The sequence below is a fragment of the Galeopterus variegatus genome, unplaced genomic scaffold, assembly GCF_000696425.1.
Source record: "Galeopterus variegatus unplaced genomic scaffold, G_variegatus-3.0.2 Scaffold311, whole genome shotgun sequence".
NCBI classification, from domain to species: Eukaryota; Metazoa; Chordata; class Mammalia; order Dermoptera; family Cynocephalidae; genus Galeopterus; species Galeopterus variegatus.
The window spans coordinates 652,910-675,775 of NW_007726422.1; the positions used below are offsets into that span (position 1 = coordinate 652,910).

At 36.2% G+C, this 22,866-nt stretch overlaps 1 protein-coding gene across 1 annotated transcript in view; it reads left to right on the forward strand.

Annotated features, from left to right (window-relative positions):
• Window positions 1-22,866, forward strand: part of LOC103586167 (cadherin-like and PC-esterase domain-containing protein 1) — a 97,428-nt gene that overhangs the window by 37,899 nt on the left and 36,663 nt on the right. Inside the window, exon 3 of the mRNA XM_008567342.1 lies at window positions 18,606-18,712. Within this exon, the coding sequence (XP_008565564.1) occupies window positions 18,606-18,712 (107 nt within the window). The remainder of the gene's footprint in view (window positions 1-18,605; window positions 18,713-22,866) is intronic.

A 22,866-nucleotide genomic window follows, 5' to 3' on the forward strand; every position in this document is an offset into this window, starting at 1 on the left:
CATACAGACCGGTTCCCGCTCACTGGCTGAGCGAGGCGCGGGGGCAACGCCGAGGGTTGCGATCCCGTAGCTGGTCCCGGTCCGGTACAGGGGCGACACTGAGGGTTGCGATCCGTTGCCGGACACGGAAAAAGACAAAAAAAAAGGAAAAAAAAAAAAAAAAGCAAGTCTGGGATGCTGCTAAGAGAGTTGCTACGTCATGTAGAAGCATGAGAAAAATGACCACTGAAGTCATCTTCAACTCTACAGTTCTATGATGCAATATAACACTTATACCCACAGAATAAGAAAAAGCAAGGCAAAAATTTAAATCTCTATCATTGTAGGGATTCCTTTTCCTGAGTCTTTGCTTTTAGTCTGGTGTTGTAGGGGCAGAAGAGAGGAGCAGAGAGCAAGGAAGAAGTGGAGAAACATCAATCAAATTTGAGGAAAATCAAGCAAATTTGGAGGTGGTCTCCTTTGGTTAGTAGTGCAAATTTATAGCAGATGCTTCCACTGATCATTTAAAACTTGGAGCCTAATGAACTTCTCTTTGCCTTTTCTCCTCCAGCCCCACACCAGCACCCCGCTGCTTTCCTGAGTTTCATATGCTATATGGCTATTTAGCAGGAAGACAAAAGAGTAAAGGTCACATTTAAAAGGCACAGTGTGTTTTGCCTGTCGGTGTTTGGCCCCGAACACATCTAACATACGTTTTTTATTATGCAAGTAATAGGCTTTGGACGGTCTCAGAAGTGCTTCTGTATTTCAGCTAATCAAACGGGCAAAAAAAAAAAAAAGAAATTGAATCAAAGAAACTTATAAGTCTGTGCCATTCTATTTTATTGTGTTATGACACATGGTAATTGTGTGCTCAGGTTTATTGTTATTTTCCTCAGTGCTTATAGAATTACCGATATATTTACGACCAAACAGAATTTGTTCTTTAATTGGCACACTGGAGCTCAAGGAATGTTTATTTAACCTTAGCTCAGTTGAGTTGTTTATACTACAAGGACTTGAGTTCAATTTACTTTAATTTTTGAAAAAACTTTCTTATTTATAAAAGTTGAGCTTGGAGTGACCTCCCATTCTGATGTTTCTTTTACCCTCCACTGTGCAAAGAGAACAAAAAGCCAGTGTCTCTTTACTCCAAAGAAACTAAACTGCTTCTTTAAGTGGGTTAGTTCTTACAATTGAAAATGGCAACCAGATGTTTACTGAAATCCCTAACATTTCTCCTTCAAGCCTAGCTTCTTTCTAATTGTCTGATCTTTTTAAGTTTCATAGAAACCAGATTGGGTATTTAAATTTTTTCAAAGTTGAGAAATGTTTAATATAACTTTGAAGATACTTTCTCTGAACTGTTTTGTTAGATGTACTTTCTTCTACTTTTATTTTTTAAAAAGCTGCAGCATTAGAATTTCTTTTTTTTTTTTTTTTTTTTTTTTTTTTTTTTTCCGTGTCCGGCAACGGATCGCAACCCTCAGTGTTGCCCCCGTACCGGACCGGGGACCGGCAACGGGATTGCAACCCTCGGTGTTGCTCCCGCGCCTCGCTCAGCCAGTGAGCGGGAGCCGGTCTGTATGTGGGATCCGAACCCTCGGACGGGAGCGCCGCCGCGCTTCCCAAGCGGCGCACTATCCAGTGCGCCACCGGGCCGGCCCCAGAATTTCAATAAGTAATTTATTTCAGGTCATTGTTCTTTTCATATATCTTCAGAATGAAAAAGACTGACTTTTTAGAAATCAGATGTTTTTGTTTGGTTTCGTCACAAACTAAACTGTGCTTTGAATGGCAGATTTATAAAAACAAATAATATCTATGTTATATTTAGATAGAGGAAAGACATCAGGAGAGAAAAACTCCTTCATATGGGACCCTTTAAGAGAAAACATTTGTAGATTAACTAAAAGGGGAATTTGGGGACTCCAGATATAATATGTTCACTATGCTATTGCATTATCAGCTTTAGTTGCCTGGAATATTTTTGGCATTTTCTTCGATTTGGGAGCATCTAACCATATTTCCAAGACTGCCTTTTAATTTTGATACCACTTCTACTTTTTACTCTCAATATTGTAAATATCATTTAAACCTCCTCCCCAATCACTCCCTTTTTAGACTTGACTTTCCTCAAGTTAATTAATATTTCCCCCTGGGTATCCTCTATGATCTTTCATCTTTTTTAGCTAAAGTTGCTTCCTCCGAATAGCGTCTCTCTTCGTGGATGTTCAAACTACAGTTTGGGAAACAAACATTTAAGGAAAAGTGGATATTTTTTCTTAGCAATCTCTAAATTAACTCTCTTTTATCTGAGTTTCACCATCATCACCACCCCACTTCCTTAAATTGTCCTTTAAAACTTACCAAGAAACTCCTTTTTGTTACAAAGTCCAGTCACTATATTTGTGGTTGCGTTATCCTTGGTTATGAGTAAATTCGAGCATAAGTAGAAGAGCAGAGTTTCTTGAAAGTTATGTAATGTTTTTAAGTAATAATTAAGCATTGATGTGAATTCACTGGAGTTATTTCCCAGTTTCCTTGCTCTTACTCCAGCAGTGTTTCCCAAACTTGATGAAATGTATGAACCATAGTGGGATAAACACCTGTCCTTGCACTGAGTAGAGGCCACAGAGTTGGGAGTTTTTTATACACCCTTTTCTCTCTTAACTTCCTTAATCTGCCTTAGCCTGCTTCTCCCATCTTTCTGCCCCCTCCTTCTTTGTGTTTTTCCTCCAAATGTGGGCATTCTCCAAGACATTTATCCACAGTAACTGTTTGTTTCCCCTCTTGATACTCTACCAGTAAATTTTCTACTCTGTAAATTCACTAATCTCCTCATAACCCCTAAATACTGTCGAATCCTAATCTATCTTCTATGGCCAGAATTTTGACAGTCGAAGTTTTCCAGGAACCTGCTAAATGTTTTGATTTGTGTGTCCCACTGCCTTGACATGTGTAAAACAGAACGGATTATGCTACCCCAGCAATATCTGTTGTTCTTGCCTGACTCGTTTCTGTTTTTAGTTCCATATTCCCTCAACCTCTCGGGCTCTAAAGCTCTCCTCAGATCCTCTTTTTTCTCCAACCACAACACACATCTGTCACCAAGCCTTGTAAGATGTGCCTCTGCTCTGCCATGGCTCCAACTGCCCTGTAGTTGCTTTGCCTCACTCTTGTGCTACCATAGTAGGTATTAAAAACTTCCCTGTTTTTTCCTACTAAACAGAACACATATTTCTAAGCCTAGCATTCAAGGCTTCCCATGCCACAGTGTCAGACAGCTCCATGTCCCTGCTACAGCCATGGTTCTCAGGCCTGTCCACACATTTGAATTACCTAGGGAATTTAAAAGTTAAAAAAACAAAACAAAACAAAACAACCCACAAAACCATTGCACAGGCTCCACTACAGAAAATTAAATTAGACTATTGGGGGACAGAGATGGGACTGGGCATCATTATATTTTTAAAAAGCTTCCCAGGTGATATTGATGTGTGGCCAGGGAGAACTACAGCAATTGTCCTACTCACCTTTGATCATATTTCAGAGCTTTCTACCTTGCATTGTTCTTGAGGTTTCTGTTCCCTAGAGTTCTCTCATCTCATTCACTTCTTTCTTTTTTTTTCCTGGAAAATTCAGTGTATTTTATATATTTTTTAAATTTTTTTTAATTGTACATTTATATGGGATACAGTTTGTTGTTTCAATACATGCATATATTGTATAATGATCCAAACTTCAGTCATTTCTTAAAGACCAAATGAATATATAAATTCTTCCATAAATTCTCCTCAATTAGAAATAGGAAACAAATTACCTGAGATCTCATCAAAACTTATTCGTACACCTCTAATGCCTAGAGTATATTTTGTGGTTTTTTAAATGATGTTTTTTGTATTTATTTCATATTCTCTTTTGTATTATAAACCCTGTATAAAGCAGGGAGTGCTAAATTCATCTATTTATATGCTATTCTACACAGGAGAGTGCATATACCTAGTAAATACACAATGAAATGTATAAACAACTGAAAAAATAAACCTACAAATCCACTAATAAAATAGCTAAATCTTTCCTTCAGTTATTTAAGTGCCATTTTCTTCTTCAAGGTTTTGGAAAAAATCAGTGATCGTGATAGGAAATAGCACATGATAAGCAAATTGAAATGTGCTCAGGGCAGTGTCTGAGCACAAGCACTCGAAGAACAGAACTCATGTACCCTTGCATCCAGGGAAGGTTCTCTATAACCTCATTCCAGATTCAGTCAAGCCAGTGCCATCTCTGTTTACCAGGAAAGAAGAATTCCACCAATGAGTTAATGATAACCTTTTAATAGTAACAATAACTTGTTTCAGCTTTCTCTGAGGGAAAATGTGAAAGTCATATGGGAATCTCATCATTTATGCAACAAAATGTTCTATTTAGAGCAGAGAACTTTTGGAATTTAAAAAATCTTGCTTAGCATTCCACCTTGTTATCAGAATGACCAAAGAAGTGATTTGGGGTGTGGAGAGCAGAGATGTCTCCCGGGGACCCTGTTCCTCTAAAGGCTAGCTCTTTATTTTGTAATTATCAGAAGGTAAAGGGAATGTTTGCTTAAAAGACAATTTTAGCAGAGCTCCACCATAGTACCTACTGATTTGCTAGGATTATGGTTCTCAAACTTGGCATGCATTGAAATTGTCTGGAACGCTTGTTAAGTCACAGATTGCTGGGCCCTACTCACCGTAGACTTGATTAGGTTAGGCAGGGAAGGCAGGTTAAGAATTTGAATGTCTAACAGGTTTCCAGATAATGCTAATTTGCTAGTCCTGGGACTATGTACTGAGAACCACTGTGCTAGGTACTTTGTTATGGATTTTCAGCATTTTTTCCAGAAGCACAAAGAAGTTCTGCCTATAAACTATTTAAAGTGAGTGGCCAAACAATTCCCCATTTGATTCCCCAGGACCCTGAATGAGCCTTCTACATTGATGAAAAGCCCCACTGCTAAAGTTACATAGTTGCTAAAAGACATTAATTATGAATTGACTGGCAAAACCTTGGTGTATGTTGGTTAAATTTTTACAGTCAAGGCCAATGATCTCATCTGAAAATGATAGCGACAAGCAGCTGAATTAAACTGTCTTCAGATACATTGGACTTCCTGGAAGATATAGTAGAATCAAGGCAAAAATATGGACAAACGATTTATCCCCAATAATAATTAGAAGTCCCCTAAGAGAAACAAGATGGTATTGTGAAAAAAGTAGAGCATTGGCTAGGGTTTGCATGTCAATGTGAAACCATGGTGAAGTTCCATAATTTCTCTGGATGCCTTTCATTTTATATGTAGTGGAAATTTTTGGATGAGATAATCTTTAAAGTCTATTCCAATTGGAAAGTACAAAAAAAAGTATAATAATAAATAAGAAAAATTAACTAAAACCCCACCAACAGATAGCTAATTTTGGAAATATTTCTTTACAAGCTTTTTATACATTTTGTACAATTTTCTAGCCTGCTTTTTTAGTTTACTATTATAACAGAAACACATGCCATAAAAACTTTGTAAACATTATTTAAATGGCTGCATTAAATTATATGGTTTTATTTAATGTTTACTTAATTGAACTTACTTAATCTTTCCAACATCCCTAGATATGTATTTATCATATTTCCTATGTTTTGATGTTGTAAATAATGCCCTGGCAATATTTTTGTATATAAATCTTTGTCCATATTCCTAATTATTTACTTAGCATAAATTTCTAAAATTAAAATTACTGAAATAGAGTGAGAATCATTTTTAAAGCTCTTCATTCACATCATCAAAATTTTATCTAAAAAAGTTAAAGCGTTTCCCATCAGCCATGCAAAATATTTCCCATCTCACCAAGACTCACCTATATCGAAACTATTACTTTAATAAGTGAAGCTATTTCAAGAATGAGGAGTTTACCTGTTGTTCTATTCAAGTATACATATAACCACAATATCACACTAGTTTCCGGAAAATGTATAGAAAATATATGCTTTATTCTTTTCAGTATTTTATTATATGGGTATACCATATTTTAAAACCATGTACTTCTTAATAGATATTTAGAAGTTTTTAATTTCTTGCTATAAAATACAACTTTGCTTCAATGCTCATTTATATTATATTTTGGAGATTTAAGTGATAATACAGAATTTTGGGGTTAATGGGTAAAAATATTAAAATTGTGGTCCTCCCTGCCAAATTTCTCTACAAAAAGATGACTTCTGTTTTTACTTCCATCAACAGTGCTTGTTCCCCATGTACCATCAGTATTAGATTTTACCACATTTAAAAAATCTGATGGAGTTAAAAATGGCACAATTTCTATTTTTTTTTTTCCTTTTTGTTTTTTTTCATGACCGGCAACGGATCGCAACCCTCAGTGTCGCGCCCGTACCGGACCGGGGACCGGCAACGGGATCGCAACCCTCGGTGTTGCCCCCTCACCTCGCTCAGCCAGTGAGCGGGAACCGGTCTGTATGTGGGATCCGAACCCTCGGCGGGAGCGCCGCTGCGCTTCCCAAGCGGCGCACTGTAGCAGTGCACCACCGAGCCGGCCCATACAATTTCTATTTTTTAATAAAATTTTTTCTTGCAACGTCAATTAAATACTTTGTTATACTAAATTCTATGTTGTAAAACTTAATTTTTATTTGTAAAACTTTTTCTTACTAAATATATGAATAAGTAGTTCATAGAAAAGCAAATCCAAATGGCAAAACAAAAAAGAAAAGATGCTGAAACTCACAAAATGCCAGGGAAAGACAACTTAAACTATATAGCATATCACTTTTACCTGGCAAAACCCAAAATTGGTGATATCAGCTATTGCTGGTGAAGGTTCTGAGAAAGGGAGCTCTCATAGCTTGTGAAAATTGAAATATTACAGCTTTTGGGGGGAAAGCCATCTGAAAAGTATGTAAAACTTAAAATACTTAGCATTGTTAAGCCAGCAATCTTATTCCTGGGAGCCAATATGAGAGAAGTTAAAGCATCAAAACATTATAAAATATATATATAAATATTAAAATAAAGTGTTAATAAAATAAGAGAAAATTATTTTAAATAAGGACAAATAAAATAAGGGAAATGAGATTGCTATACAAATTTTCAGTAGTAAATAGATCAATAGCAAATTATTTTCAAAGCATTTCTGGAAAGGTAGGAAATTAATGTTATGAGACTAGATGAAACTATGATTTAGCAGAATTCTGTTAAAATATGTGAGATAAAATATGCTTCTTAGATGCATAGGAACAATACACTTCAATAGTACTTGGCATAGTTTTACATTGGCCTAAATATCCTTTGTCTCATATATGACAGAATTATGAGCCTCAAGAGACACTTCTGATACAGCCTTGGCTTCTGGGAGCAGGGCCAATTTTAGGAAAATCGTGAAGTGGATGAAACTCGTCTTAAGCGAAAGCCCCATTTAGCCATTACCCAGCTCACTTTTTATCTAAAGAACCCAGTTAGGGTCCCAGAGGCTTGGCCTTGTTGGCCAGGTTACCCCTACCACTTGGAGCTTGTTGCTACTCACCATGAAAATGTCCCTCTCCATCATGTGTTTCAGGGCTCCAGATGCCACCTATTCTAGCACGTGCACTTGCAGTGCCAATAAAAAAACGCTGCTGAACTTAGTTCTATGTTATGAGCATGCATTTTTAACTGAGGCCTACTACTGATGAGGTTCTCTTTTTCCTTAGATTGAAACCACCAGTGAGTGCCTGTTGAGTTCGTATACCTTCTTCCTGTGGTAGGAATGTCTACTGAAGAAACATGAGGGTGTGTGGCAGAGTTAGGAGAGAAGATTGTTTCCTGTGTTTTCTAAATTACACTTTTGCCACTCTGTTCAGAAGCCTTAGATAGGCTGGCAGGACACACAGAAGATGTCACTTTCTGTTTCTTGAAAGTTCATTGCCTAGATCTAGAATTTATCTGGTTGTATCTACCTCATTAAACAATCACTTATATAAGGCTTATCAAATACTCGGTGCTGTTATGAACACTTTGCAAATATTAACTTATTTAATCCTAGCATCCCCCAATTGTTGGTACTATTATTACTGGGAGGTCTGAGTTTTATGCCTCACATCTGCTGCTTTGGAATGAACTTGAACAAACTCACTAGATTATCTATTGCTTGATTTGAAAACGGAAAAATAAGACTTACCTCGTAAATACTCACAGAAATGTTATGATTGGGTTCAACAAATCTCCAAAGATTATTGAAAAGAATGTGACGAGTAGATGTGTAATCCTAAAATATTTGTGATATTAAGTAATAAGCCATTGAAAGACAGTTGATTCTTTTTCTCTTGTTAGTGAATTATATTTTCTCAAGCCTTAAATCTCATCTGTGCTGAATTAGTGTGGAATTATTCTTGGAATAAATTAGAAATCAAAGATTCTCTCCTCCCTCTCAGAAGGTTCACAGTCCCTGATGTATTATTATACAATGTTAAGCCAGATATGAATAGATTTTATTCATTGCATTTTAAAGAACTCATGCAAAACAACTTTTTAATAGAATAGGAAGAAGGAATAATAACATTTGGTTAAATGAAGTGTCACAATGCTAATTATACACTAAAACCTCCCTTGCCATTCTGTGAAATTTGGTATAAGGAGTGTCTGTCAAAAAGTAAAGTCAAATACTCAGATAATAAAAGAACCCATTTTAAAGCATCAACCTCCTAACAAGGATTATGAGGAGGTTATTCTAGCCAGGCATCAGGTATTTTATAACTGACACTAAACGCTCAGGTTATTAAATAAGAGCTGTATGGAGGGCACTATAATTGGTGAGCGTGGGGGAGAGAGCATTACAAAGGCAAGGGAGACCTCTCAAAGAACTATGGGCAGAGGTGTGTGTTAGTGTTTTTCAAACTTAAATGTGCTTCCAGATCATCTGGGGATCTTGCTATCAACAGATTCTTTCTAAGAAGATTCTTTCATAAGGTATAAGTTGGGGCCTGAAATTTTGTATGGCTACGAAGCTTTCAGGTGATAACCATGTGGGTTAATGGGCCATTTCTGAGTGGCAGGGTTGTACATGTTTAAGTGTAATATCAGGTACAGTATAAGCAGCCTGAGGGGCAGAAATAAAATGTCTGGGAGAATGGAAAACGAAGTGGCCAGTTCTGAATGTGGGCATCTAGGAAGGTGTGATGTGTAGAATACTTGGTGTGTAAGAATAATTACTTGAGCAAGTGTTGTGGGGAAGAGCATCTGGCAGCAGGAACTGCATGCTAAAGGCACGCAAGTACTTGGAGTTTCAGGGACCAACAAGGGGCAGGTGTGGCTGAAGAGGGAGGCGTGTGTATGGAAGGGAGGGGGTTGCTCATAGGGAAATAGAACTAGAAGACGAGGTTGGGCAGATGGGAAGAGCCTTGGTTGCTTTGCTAAGGAATTCGATCTGTATTGTTCAGGCAATGATAAAATTTATATTTTGGGAGGATAATTTTGGCTATAAGGAAGAAGATAGATTAGAGAAGAACAAATAATTAGAAGTAGGGAGACTAGTTAGGAGACTTTTCAGAGATGGTGAGATCTTAGATTTAGAGAATTGGATTGAATTTGGAAAGGCCAGGAAATACTTAGAAATTCTCATTTAGAATTGATGGGATTTGAAATTAATGAAATGTGCGAACGAGAGGCTAATACAAGTCAAAGATGACCTATACTTTCTAGTTTGAGGGAGAGAAAGTGGCTACACCTTTGATGATAAGGAAAATGGAAAGAGGAGCAGATTTTTTGGCAGGAAATACTGGGTTCAGATTTGCACTTGTTCAGCCGGCCATCTGTTCTAGAATGTAACTGGAAGTGGTTTATGAAACATCAGAAAGATTAAGAAATGTGAATTTGGGCATCTATGGCAGAGAAGCAATAGCTAAAGCATTGGATGTGAATAAAATTACCAAAGGAGGTGAATTTAGAAGGAAATAGTAATAAATGTAAAGGAAGGGTAGGAATTTGAAGGGCTGCATGTATTAAGAAATGGTCTTAAACCCCAAACTAGATCTATTTTTCAGTCCTCTATATTTTAAATATCTTTGGAATTTTTAGTTGTGGAAGAATGCATTTTGCATAAAAAGCACTTATTTTCACTTTCTGCATTGCAGTGCTGATTGTAATACAGCATTTTTAGTATAAAATAGTTTGGAGAGATAAATTATTAGTATGTGAGAGTTTATGTCAAGCTACAGTCACATAACCATCGTCATCTTATTTTCTCTGGAGAATTTGTTTATTCAGACTTTTTGAAAACTAAAATCCACACTTTATTCAGATTTTCTTAGTTTTTATTTCATGTCCTTTTTCTGTTCCTAGATCCCATCCAGGATACCACATTACATTTAGCCATCATGTTTCCTTAAGGCTACTCCTGCCCAGCTGTAATGGTTTCTCAGACTTACCTTGTGTTTGATGACCTTGAGAGTTTTGAGAAGAACTGATTAGCTATTTTGATGCCCCTCAGTTGGAATTTGCCTGATGTTTTCCCGTGGTTTGGGGGAGTATGGCCACAGAGATGAAGTGCCCTTTACATCACATCATATCAAGAGTATATTCTATCAACATGTCTTAGCACTGTTGATGTTAAACCTGGTCATCTGACTGAGGCAATGTTTGTCAGGTTTTTCCACTCTAAAGTTATTCTTTTATTCTCTCTTTCCATACTGAATTCTTTAAAAAGGTGTCACTAAGTGCAGTTCACACTTAAGGAGTACAAACTTACACTCCAGCTCTTCAATGGTGGAGTAGCTACATAATTTATTTGGAATTCTTCTGCACAAGAGATTTGACTCTTCATCCTCATTTATTTATTTATTTAGTCAGTCATTTGTTTGCATAAGTATGGACTCATGGATATTTACTTTATACTTTGAGTTATAATTCAATATTACTTTACATATTTTGTTGCTCAAATAAAGGAGGATGAAGAGACAAATATGTTGTGCAGAAGAATTCCAAATAAGTTACGTAGCTACTCTGCTGTCAAGGAGGTAGAGTGTAGCTTTGACCAATTGGCTCTGATATCTCTTTGACATACCTCCATCACTGCTTTTGTTTGTTTGCTTGATTGTTTGTTTTTGAGCACTACCTTACTTTCTGGCACTGTGTCTTGTATATTTCCTATCCCAGCCCTTGAATCAGTCATTTCTCCAAGGACCTGACTCCTTTTATTGAAGAATGTTATTAGAAACCAATATCTGAGTACTAGGTGTATTCTAATGTTTAAGTTGTTTCAGTGTTAATTTCTTTTAAAGTATTTTAAACTGATGGACATTTTAGACATTTAGAAATTTGATGGAATGCAGTAATCAGAATTTTCTTCCAAATAGACAACTGAAAGCAGTGAAAGTTTAAACATGCCTATACACATACACACATGCCTACAAGTAGTTACACTTCAAAAGAAGATTACATAAATGACATGAAAACCTTTAAAAAAAAGTCATTTAAAAAACCTGTGGAGGGATCTTTAGCAAGCCTTCTGAAGCAAACATTGCTTCAAGAGTTTACTTCATAGGAATAAACTCATCTATGAGTATTTCCTTTCATGCTCTCTTAATGGCAAATTTCTCCAGAGCAGGAATTTTTTAATTTGCAAAATTGAATTATAATGTTGGTTTATTGAACTTATGGGTAGATTGGAAGAATTTCAGGAGCTCCAAAACTCTTCTAGAAACTATCTGATTGATCTTCACAACCTCTTGTAGGGCAGAAAGAGGGTAGATATTGGGACAGTAAGACTTTATCCTTTGCATGGATTTGAGACACCAAGGGAAAGAATGGTTTAGAATTTCTATGTTGTGAAACAGAAAGTTTTCATTATCAGCTGTTACAGGATATGGAGCCAGGGGCATAACAAGCAAACACTTATGACCACACTCTTGGGGTGAATAGCCAGATTTAATTAGATTTTGTGGCCATGTTGTATAATTCATTGAAGATTTCAAGGTTCTGTACATGTGATTTCTCTTAAAGTTAATTCTGAAAATTGAAATAGCCTGGTTAACATCAACTAAGTATCTAATATAATCAGTGCTATAAGGTGAATTCTTCTTGTCCTTAAAGAACAACCATGAATAAAATTAATTATGGGTGTTATGTAACTGTTCTGTAGATTGATTACATCAAGAATACAGAATAGGACATGCTTAATGCAACTTGAGGGATTTAGGAAAAGATATAGATATTTGCAATGGTTAATTTATATCCAAACAATTATGTGATGGAATCAAGTGTAGACTCTAATTTATCATCAATAAGTTAAAAATGTATTTATGAATGTACTAATCCTGGTAAAGGATGGATACAAAAAAGCAAGATTTTGTTATTCAGTAGGAATTTTATAGTATAGTTGTGAAAAGAAGGGTAATAGAGATGGAACAGTGAACATATGAAATGTCCTCATATATTATCTTCTAAAGAAATATCGTGAATTATTTAAAAATTAAACATCTTCAGTACTCACCCTCAGGGAAAACAAATTTTGGAAAATCATCTTAGTAGTATCCTTATGGAACGTGATAGTCGGCTACTGTGAGTTAGTAAACAAGGCTTGGTTTTTCTAGCTATGTATCCTGGAAGTTCTAGGACAAGTTTATTTTCCAGACCATACTTTATAAATCTGTTGTGCCTCAATATAATGTGTAAGTGTTCATAGAAAAGTTTCCAATATGTGAAGCACTTGTAATCTGCTATTTGTCTTTATAATTTCTATAAATGTAATGAATGGTTAACTTTGTTTTTCTCATGTTTGCTTTGCCTCCTTTATCCTTACTAGCTAAGAACCAAAGTATATCTCTATGTCCTTTTTTAAAAACTAATGTTTCTTTTCACTATTCTTCCATTTTTAATTTTTACATTAGCATTTTAATATGATGCCTTTTGATTGAGTTCTAGTTAACTAGTTTGCTGCTTACATTCAGTTATTCACTCATTTATGCATTTAACGAACCTGTAGAAGTACTTGTTACATTCCAGCCACTGTTGTAGGTGCTTAGAATATAGCAGTGAAGAAAATAAACGCAGTCTCTGCCTTCATGGAGCTCACATTCAAATGGGGGGTTGGGGAGGCAGATAATAAACAAATAGACAAGAAATATATAATCTGTCAGATGATGGTAAGTGCTATGGAGAAAAATAAAGCAGACATAGACTTACTATTCTTAGATTTTTATACAGTGTGCCAGAAAACTGAATTTGTCACTCCTTGACAGTAAACAGCATTTATATGAATGATGCTAACGTGAATGACGCTATCTCAGAGTTCTCTGTTGTTCTCTGGATTAAATTACTGATCCTGCAGACCTTATCAATGAGGGAAGTGGCTTGTGAGCCAGGCAGTGATTGTTTGCTTTACATGGCAACCTGCCTATGAGAGAATGGAAATATTCTCAAGGCAGCTTCACTCCTTAGGGCATATGCTTGAATTAAAAAGAACAAACAAAACCAAAACCTTTAAAAATAGCTCTTACTTTTAACACTGAGATGTTAACTGGTTTCTGAGAACACTTGGAAAAGGATAAAAACTATAGTCAGTGCCGTTTTATATCTGAATTAATAAATCTGGACCCTAACATCTTCTAAATTCATCTGTGGAGTCTTCATCTTTTCCAGAGCAAACATTATGGAGGCATGACAGTGACTGGTGTTACCAGCACTTTGGTTTCACAGTTTTGGGGATGGTGCCTGCAGATTTTTCATGTTTTTGTAATTTTGAGATGGAGAATGGAACATCCACATCCTGTTTTCTCTAGAATGATGCCCTGTGACCTCTCTATTTAAGACCTTGGATAGCTCAATGGGAGAGCTCTGGTTTCTTTGTGACAGGGAAGGAAATACTTTAAACCATCAACAAAACTAAGAAATTTTTAGGGATTTCTTTTCAAAAACAGGTGGAGGCCAAGTTAATATTCATAGTTCCTGAGTACATGTGCAGTGAGTGCTAGCTGCTGTTATACATGACAATTTAACACATGAGGGAGTCTTCAAAATGTTTGTGGAAAAATTCATATTACCCTTTAGTTCCACTTTTCCACAAACTTTTTGAGGTGCTTCAATTACCAGTGGTTTTGCCAAAATATAGCGGGGTACTATTGCTGGGGGAGGATCTAGGAATACCCAAATTACACCCAAGATAGTCATTCTTTCCTCCAGGTTCCCAAAGGAAAATAGATGCACTGGACAGTAACTGAATTAGACCAAAGCTAGATAATTCCTCTCTGTGCCTCAGTTTCCTCACTTGTAAAGTATGTGTCATAATTGTTTCTACCACACAGTACTGTTGGACGTACTGCATGAATTAGTACACATAAGGCATCAGAAGCTCAGTTTCTTTGTAGTCTTTCTGTTTTTCAAGGGGATAATGATGTAATGGTCAAGAACATGGGCTCTAGGGTTAGACTTCCTGTGTTTAAATTCTCTTCCCATCACTAACTAGATGGGTGACATTAGGCAACTTATTTAATCTTTCCGCGCCTCTAAAAAATGAATAATCATAGGCAATAGGATATTGTGTGGGATAAATGAGTTAATGCAAATACTTTGAACAATACTTGGTGCAATATAAGTGCTCAAGAACTATTAGCTATTGATATTATTATTAGTACTATCTCTACTTCTTATTTATTAGTTGTGGCATTGACCCCCAAATCCTAATACAGTATACTAAAGAGCAAGTCTAAATCACATAGAGTCATCCTTTCCCCATGCCAAGAAAACCTAAAAAGCCACCATCCAAATTGGTCAGGGTCTGCCTTGCCTGTTTTTTCCTGAACACACATCTGATTTCTCAGTTCTTATCACTCTAATGTCAGCCCTCAGACACAAAGAATGTTTGCCCTATTGCCTAGAAAGAGCCTGTCCTAGGCCATTTACAGCTGTGGCAGCAGCCGAGACAGGTTTGCTGTGGACAAGAGTCCAAAGAGAGAGCGTGAATGAGAAAGAGATGAGGCCAGGCCACCCTAGGAGCAGAGACTGGGCCACTTCAGCACTACAACCAGAGAGAAGAGAAATAAGCAAAAAAGACCACTCCTAATTTTTCCCACAAGAAAGACTCTAAGAGGCCACACTTCAGTCCTTGCCAGCTTCAGCACAGCCAATAAAATATCCTTGGAGTTGAAGTGACCTTCCCCAGCCCTGTGGAAGAGCATGCCAAATCTAGAGATCAAAGGGTATGTATTCAGACATCCCTCTACGACCAACTGACCCAATTTCAATTTACTGAAAGTCATTTCAACAAAACCAATTTATCTAACAAACGAGTCTAATTCATTAATAGCTAAAACATGAAACATCAATTTGCAAATGACCTATTCGTGGAAAATGGCATACTAGTATTGTACACCAGGTCTAGGACTGTTTGCTGAGATCAGAGGCTGAGCCAAGGCAGAGTTGGGGCCAGGTGGGGATTGGGGGACTGTGGCAAACAGGAGAACGTGTGAAAACCCAGCTCCAGCTACTCGCAGCCTTCCTTGCAGGAAATGGACCCAGTGTTACCTCAGCTTCCAAGTTTTCAAATGAAGGCTGAAATCTGAATTTTTATGTGAATTGTGCTGACATCTTCATTTTGGCAAATACTTAAAATGAAAACAAAACAAACACCATGTAGGCCAAATGTAGCTGGTCTGAGGGCCTGCCTTACTCCTGTGCCTCTGGTTTGCGATCTCTGCTGCAGACCCTGGGCATCTGCCTGCTGATGCTCATGCTTGCAGCTAGTGGAATGTAGCCCTAAAGCACCATGATATATAGTAATTTTTAATTTTGCTGATGTACAAATTTGTTTCTCAGATGTTCCAAGGCTAACTTCTGAGTGTGGTCTACTTAGCTAGTGAATGTGCTGTGTTCTCTGACCAATTTCTACATTTCATTGTGGCTCTTGGGTTTCTTTAACCACATTTGAGTACACAGTACCTCTCATAAAACAAATAATCTTTTTTCTTCAAAAAAAAAAAAAGTGTGTGGGGGGGGCTTGGGAGGCAGGAGAGGGAGTCAACTTCTAATGCAGGAGCTAGAAATAAAGAGAAAGTAAAAAGGTTTCCTAAACATTTAACTAGGAAATAGCAGTTTGAGACATTGAGGTAAGATTCAGGGATGGTAACAATAGAAGTTTTGAGTGGAAAAAATAAGCATTTTTCAGACCATAGTAGCAAGAATTAGGGAAGAAGTACATATGAAGAGATTACTTAAATTTCAGTTATACTTTACTTCATTTTAAGAGGAAATTTATGTACTATAGATTATTTTTAAATTATTAATTTTAAATATTAATTAATAGTTTTGAGAGATGAGAGGTGACTATAAATGCCAAGAAAATGTGTGCTGCTTTGTAAGTTATCCTAAATTCTTTTTAATGTTTAGATCCCTCAAATAGATTGCTGAGGGCAGTGACTGCTCTTTTTTACTATTTACTTTTATTTTTCTAGTACAATGTTCTGCTTAGAGGAGGCTCTTAATAAGTTGAGGACCTTAAATTATTTAAACGTGTCTTCCAGTTTTACAAATTTATGGCTTACATGTTATTTCTTTTTATCAACTCTAGAAATTGTTTGTGCCTTCAGTAGTGGGGGAGGGGCATGCCTTAGATGTAGAAGAATAGCAAGTCTACTGTGTTTTTAAGACCCACACAATGCAGTCCAAAATTTGAAATCCCTCTTCCTTTGCATATCCTTATCTTCTTAAAATATTTAGTTTGGAATCTTGTGACAGGAGGTTTCTTTCAGGGTTTTAGTTATTTCCTGGACTAAAAATGATATAGAATAAAAACAGTCTTTGTTTCCTTTGGAATCCAAATCAAAAGGTTTAGGTTGAAAAAGCCAGGTGCGCATTAAAAATAAAGTATTGGAATCATCATATAGTATTTGGTTTTAGCTATAGGCATCAGTTTGAAGCTTTTGTCAAAGTGAGGGTATACAGAGCTGGGTTGATCTTCCAAGCTAAAGCCTAGCGGCTGATACATGGATGAGGTTTCCTTCACCTCTAAATCGCCTGCTCTGTCTTTCCTTGCCCTTTGAGCTACTGTGCTGTCTTCCAGCATCTTGAGATACATCAAGCACACAGAATTGTAGGACAAGAACTTAAGTTCGATTGTCTGGATCTCTTTGTTTGGCAGAAAGGTTTCCCTCTAGCAACACGACAATTAAAACAGGGGAACCGGTAGCCCAGACAGCACAGAACTTGTCACACGGAAGAGGACTTATCGATGGATAGTAAAATTTCATTTCTAATTGTCGTAGATCCCTCTTTCTTACAAGTCCTTTCTTTCATAAAGCCTGTTTTGGGAAGCACTGTGCTTCATAAGTGAGAACTTCTTCTGGGAAGTTTGAAAAGAAAGTGATTTGGAGAAGTTGGTTATTTCCTAGCTTTTTAGAAACCAGTGTAGCAACTGCAGGAGATGACTGGTGAAGTCTTGTGTAAGTAGTTACTGGAATGAACATTTACCTCAATATTGATCAACAAAAGAGGCAATGTGTACAGAAATTGTTTAATTTTTTAAATTGAATTTCCATCCAAAATGGAGAAAATTTTCCAAGTAATACCAATTCTTCTGTATACTACCCAGTGTTTTCTTTTCTGGTTATTTTTGAGATACATATTTCTATGTTGTCTCTGAGTAACATTAAAAATTGAAGTACATTTTTCTGTTGTGTTTTTTTCTTTAGGAATTAATGTTTACCATCCTATCAGAGGTTTACTTCATGCTAGGGACTCATTCATTGAACAAATATTTTTATAGCACCAATTATATGCCAAACATCTTGAAATATATGTATTATATATGTGTGTGTATGTATAAACCCAAATATAGAGAGAAAATAAACCCAAATATATAGAGAGAAATATTAATTTTGAAATGTTTACATATTATGCAAAAATGTACTCTTCTGGGATTATTTTGGCAAGTTACTATGATTTCTTGCCAAAGAATTTTGTCCTTTGTGAAATAGCTGAAATATTATTTGCTTGGGTCCATGTTATATTCTGTATTTTGAACTCAACTCTGCTGTCTATAACTAGAGCACAGATTCCTTTCACACAAAACCTGACTTTTTTGTTTTCCTGAATTTTATTTTCTGCCTAGTACAGATTTTTCTTAGTGAAAAAAATCTTATAAAAGTATATTTGATATTAAGATCTGTGAAAAATAGTGGTAATGCCCAAGCTCAGAACAAAATAGTTGATGTTTTGAGTCCTTATCATTACTTGATTTCACAATTTCCTCCTATCTTAAAAGACTTTATAATCTTATTTTCTCTCAATCTCCAAGTAAGACTTTATAAATTTGTAAAATTATAGTAGACTCAAAGTATTCTAATTTCAGTCATTTAAAGGAATTTTGTAATATCTCTTCAGATAATTGAATTTTCCCTAGAGTGCAATATTAAATATAAAACTTTTAGGCCTGCCAAATTAGAAAAGTTGAGTTTTAGTTACTTTAAATACTAACTTTTTCTTTTAAATATATTCAAAATCACTGTTACTAATTTTTTAAGATTTAAATAATTACATTCTCTAATATGAGGAACTAAATGGTGCCTTTTAAATATCTGATAAAAATTGTTTTTCAATATTCTTTTGCTATTAGGTGATTTAGGCTCTTGGGATCTGCTCATTTGCCTGTCTTCTAGGAAAGCTGATGAAAAACCCTGCATATCCAAGGAGGATCTGTGCCAGTTAGGTTTACATCAAAAGGTAAATACTCTCAAAATGTGTACAGATTTTATCAACCCTGTGGATACTAACACTGGTATTTCTTGGTTCATAATGTTTTAAAAAATGTCTTGAAAAATCAGAACCATAATACCTTTAGAGAAAGTTCCAACTGGTCATGCCTTATACAGTTTACCATATTAACAGTCACCATTTTTGAGTGATAGGATCTTCCTCAGTTTCAGCTGCTGCCAATACTGTTGTTTTACTCAATAAAACTCAGATTTTATTTAGAAGTCTGTTGCCGGTGTCCTGTTGCATACTCTGGCTATTTGTTCATTCAAAGCAGTAAAGTCTTTATTTTCTAGATCACTGTTTTGACTTTTTCAAACTTCAAATCATCTTAAATCACTGTAAAATTTACATTATTTCTTATTAACTTTTAAAATCGACATTCAGTATTTACTGTCTATATTGTGTGAAGTTTTGTAAATGCTTCTTGAAAAGTTAACTGAAAATTATCCAAGGCCAACAGTGTGCTTGTCACTGTGCTGGACATTTTACATGTTGTTAGTACCTTTAGAAATCAATAGCTATTGTGACAAAAACACTAGCTATTTTTTAGTACCTAACTGGAGCTGCAGTAGCCTACCTTGAACACTTGATATTTCTATCATTGACAGTCAGATAACTTCCTTTTTCTAACCTTCTACTCCCTTGGCCTTTGGGCTGAGCACATTCTTTTGGGTTTCTCTGTACATTTTTGGCCATTTCTTTTCTGTTTTCTTTATAGCCACCTTTTCTCTGCCTATTCTTTAAACATCTGTGTTCCTTAACACTACTCCCAAATTTTCAACACCCATTTGTAGTTGATGATGTCCAAGTCTAGAAAGAAAGTTCAGAGCACTTTCCCAGGCTTCAAGCTTGTATACTCAACAGCCTGTTGATTATCTCCACTTGGATATCTCACAGACACCTCAAACGCAGCATGACAAAAACTGACTCACTGTTTTCACCAGTAAATTCACTTCTGCTTTTGTATTCAGAAGCTCTACAGAGCTTCTGTTCGGATCGTAATTATGATCAACCATTCTGTCATCTTCACCCTTCAGCCTTTCCTTTCCCTTGACATCTACATTCTATCAATTGCCAATACTAAGGAATTTAACTGCTAAATATTTCTCAAATCTGTTCTCTACTTTCTATACTCACTACCTTTATTCTGGTCAGATAATCACCATCTTTAACCTGGATTATTGCTAATTCCTACTCACTGATTTTTCTGAAGCAATTATTTCACCCCTGAAATTCATCCTGTTCATAATGATCAGATGAAAAATATGAAGTGGTAAACTAGCTTGTAACTTCTGTCTTTAAAATCCTGAATGGCTTCCCATCAACTCTAGGATAAAGTCTACAATATTTGTTGTGAATTATGCTTCCAGTAGGAAACAAGTGCCATACTCAAAAAAGTTTAACTGAAGAAAAACTAATAAAGGAACTATTTACAGAAGTAAAGAAACATTACAGAGGTAAATAAAATAAACAGAGGTAAAGAAACAAAAAAGACTAGTGAAGTACCCAGGGACTGGCAACATCATAAGATTTTTACTACTTCGGGTCTTAAGAGAAGAATGTAGAAGGAATGGTATAGCCAGAACCTAACGAGAGCTGGAGCCAAGAAAGAGGTGTCACTGAAAAGGAGCTGTAAACTTAGGGCAATGTAGTCTTTGCCAAATCACAGGCCTACAGAGTGGGAGCCTTGGGGATAAGTACCCAAACTCTCCTCTTTCTGTGACTCCTACATCCCTCTCCCCCTGAGGCTTTTGTGTTAAACTTTTGCACCACCACTCACTAGCTGAAGGATTTTGATCATGTCATTTGATCTCTGTAGTTTTCTTTTTTTTTTTTTTTTCCTTTTTGTCTTTTTTCGTGACCGGCAACGGATCGCAACCCTCGGTGTTGCTTCCGCACCTCGCTCAGCCAGTGAGCGGCCGGTCTGTATGTGGGATCCGAACCCTCGGTGGGAGTGCCGCCGCACTCTCAAGCAGTGCACTGTAGCAGTGCACCACCAGGCCGGCCCTGATCTCTGTAGTTTTCAACATCTTGTTTTGAAATAAGAAGGCATTAGACACTGGACAGTCTCCAAGACACTAGCTAGCTTTAAATTTGCATGAGCATCCCAGGAGACTAGTGGAATATATGATGAGAAGAGAGCAGCGCAGAGCAGATCATCCAGAGATGGCAGTGCAGACGGCAAGAAGGGGTGTGGGCATCAAGTAGGTAAAAAAAGGAAGCTATGAAGTACATGTCAGTTATGCCGAGATTCTCTTTTTTAACTTTTTATTTTGAAATAGTTTTAGACTAACAGAAAGGTTGCAAAAATAGTACAAAGATTGTCCATATACCCTTCACTGAGCTTTCTCTAAAGCTAGCAACTTATGTAATCATGGTAAGTTTATCAAAACTAAAAAATTAACACTGATACAAGTAACGAAATTTTAAAATTATTGAATTTTATCATGTTTTAAAATTTATGACCTTTTTTCCTATTGCAGGATCCAATGTAGCATCCCTCAATACATTTAGTTTTCATGTTTCTTTAGTCTCCTCTAATTTCTGACAATTCCTCAATCCCTTTTCTTTTATGACCTTGACATTTTTGAAGAGTAGTGGCCAGGTATTTTGTAGAATGTTTGGATTTGTATGATTTTTTTTTTTTTCATAAGACTATGCATTTTTAGCAAGAATACTACAGAAGTGATGTGTCCTTTTCATTAAAAAATATCAGGGGCTATATGATATTCATGTGTCTTATTATTAGTGATGTTAACCTTGATCACTTGGCTAAGGTGGTGTCTTCAGGGTTTCTCCACTATAAAGTCACTGTTTTCCCCCTTGTAATTAATAAATATTTTGTGAATTGATACTTGAGACTGTGCAAATATCCTGCTTCTCTTCAAACTCTTGCTCAGTAACTTTAGTATCTTGGGATGGATCTTGCCTACCCCAATTATTACTCTGATGTTCTGATGGTAGTTTTCTTCTTATCTCATTTCTTTTACAATTATTAATTGGAATTATTCTGTAAGGAAGAACTATCCTTTCTCCTGCATTTATCTATTTATTCAATAATTTATTTATATCAGTATGGGTTAATGAATATTTATTGTATTCTATGTCATAATTTGGTACTATCATTATTTTTTTGTTTGTTTGTTTAAATTGTTCCAACTTGGGGCATTGAGAACTCTTTCAGATTGTCTCCTGTGCCCTTTTGACATGTGTCTTTTCTTTCCTGAGCACTTTCTTACTTTTTAGCACCACCAGATGCTCCAAATTCATCTTGTATTTTCCCTGTCCCATGCTGGAACCAACCATTTCTCCAAGAATTCTCATTTCTTTTATTGGAGAATGATATTTAAAAACCAAGATCTGGGCAGTAGGTGTGCTCATTGTTACTAGGGTGTCATTGCATCTAGGCTCTCAGTAGACAGAGATAGGTAATGTATGTATGTGTGCTAACCATGCATACATATGTCTGTATTTACTTCTGTATCTATCTATGTGTCATAGATTAAAAAGTTGATTCATACACTACTTCTGACTGCAATCCCACACCACAAGGTTTATGATAGCCTTCCCCCTGTCCTTATTTGTAACTTTTTTTTTAAACAGTGGTAAAACTGGATCTCATTATTTACATTATATTTTCTTCTTTGTTCAACCCTACCACATGCATTAATTTCAGATTATTAACCCATACTACTGTGAGAAAAGAACTGACTAATACAAGTACAGTATTAATGTATGCCCTTTTGGTCTTTTGCCTTATAATATCCAGTCAAAATATTGTTTTCCAAGGTAAGTTAGGGTAGTTCTTTTCTCCCCACTACCTTCAGTGTGGCTATGTTATTCATTCATGATACAGTTAGGGTCATTTGCTACAACTTATATTTTATTTGAGTCCCCACCCCTCCACTGCCACCACAAATCTGAGTTGTTTTTTTTATAGTTTGCATACAGTAAAATTCATTCTCTGTGGCTTACAGTTCTATGGGTTTTGACAAATAATGCAGGAAGTCATGTGTCCATCCCCACAGTCATGACAAAGAACAGCTTCGTCATTCCCAGATTCGCTTGTGCTGCCCCTTTGCAATCATCCTATCTGTGATCCCTGCCCTTAGCAACTACTG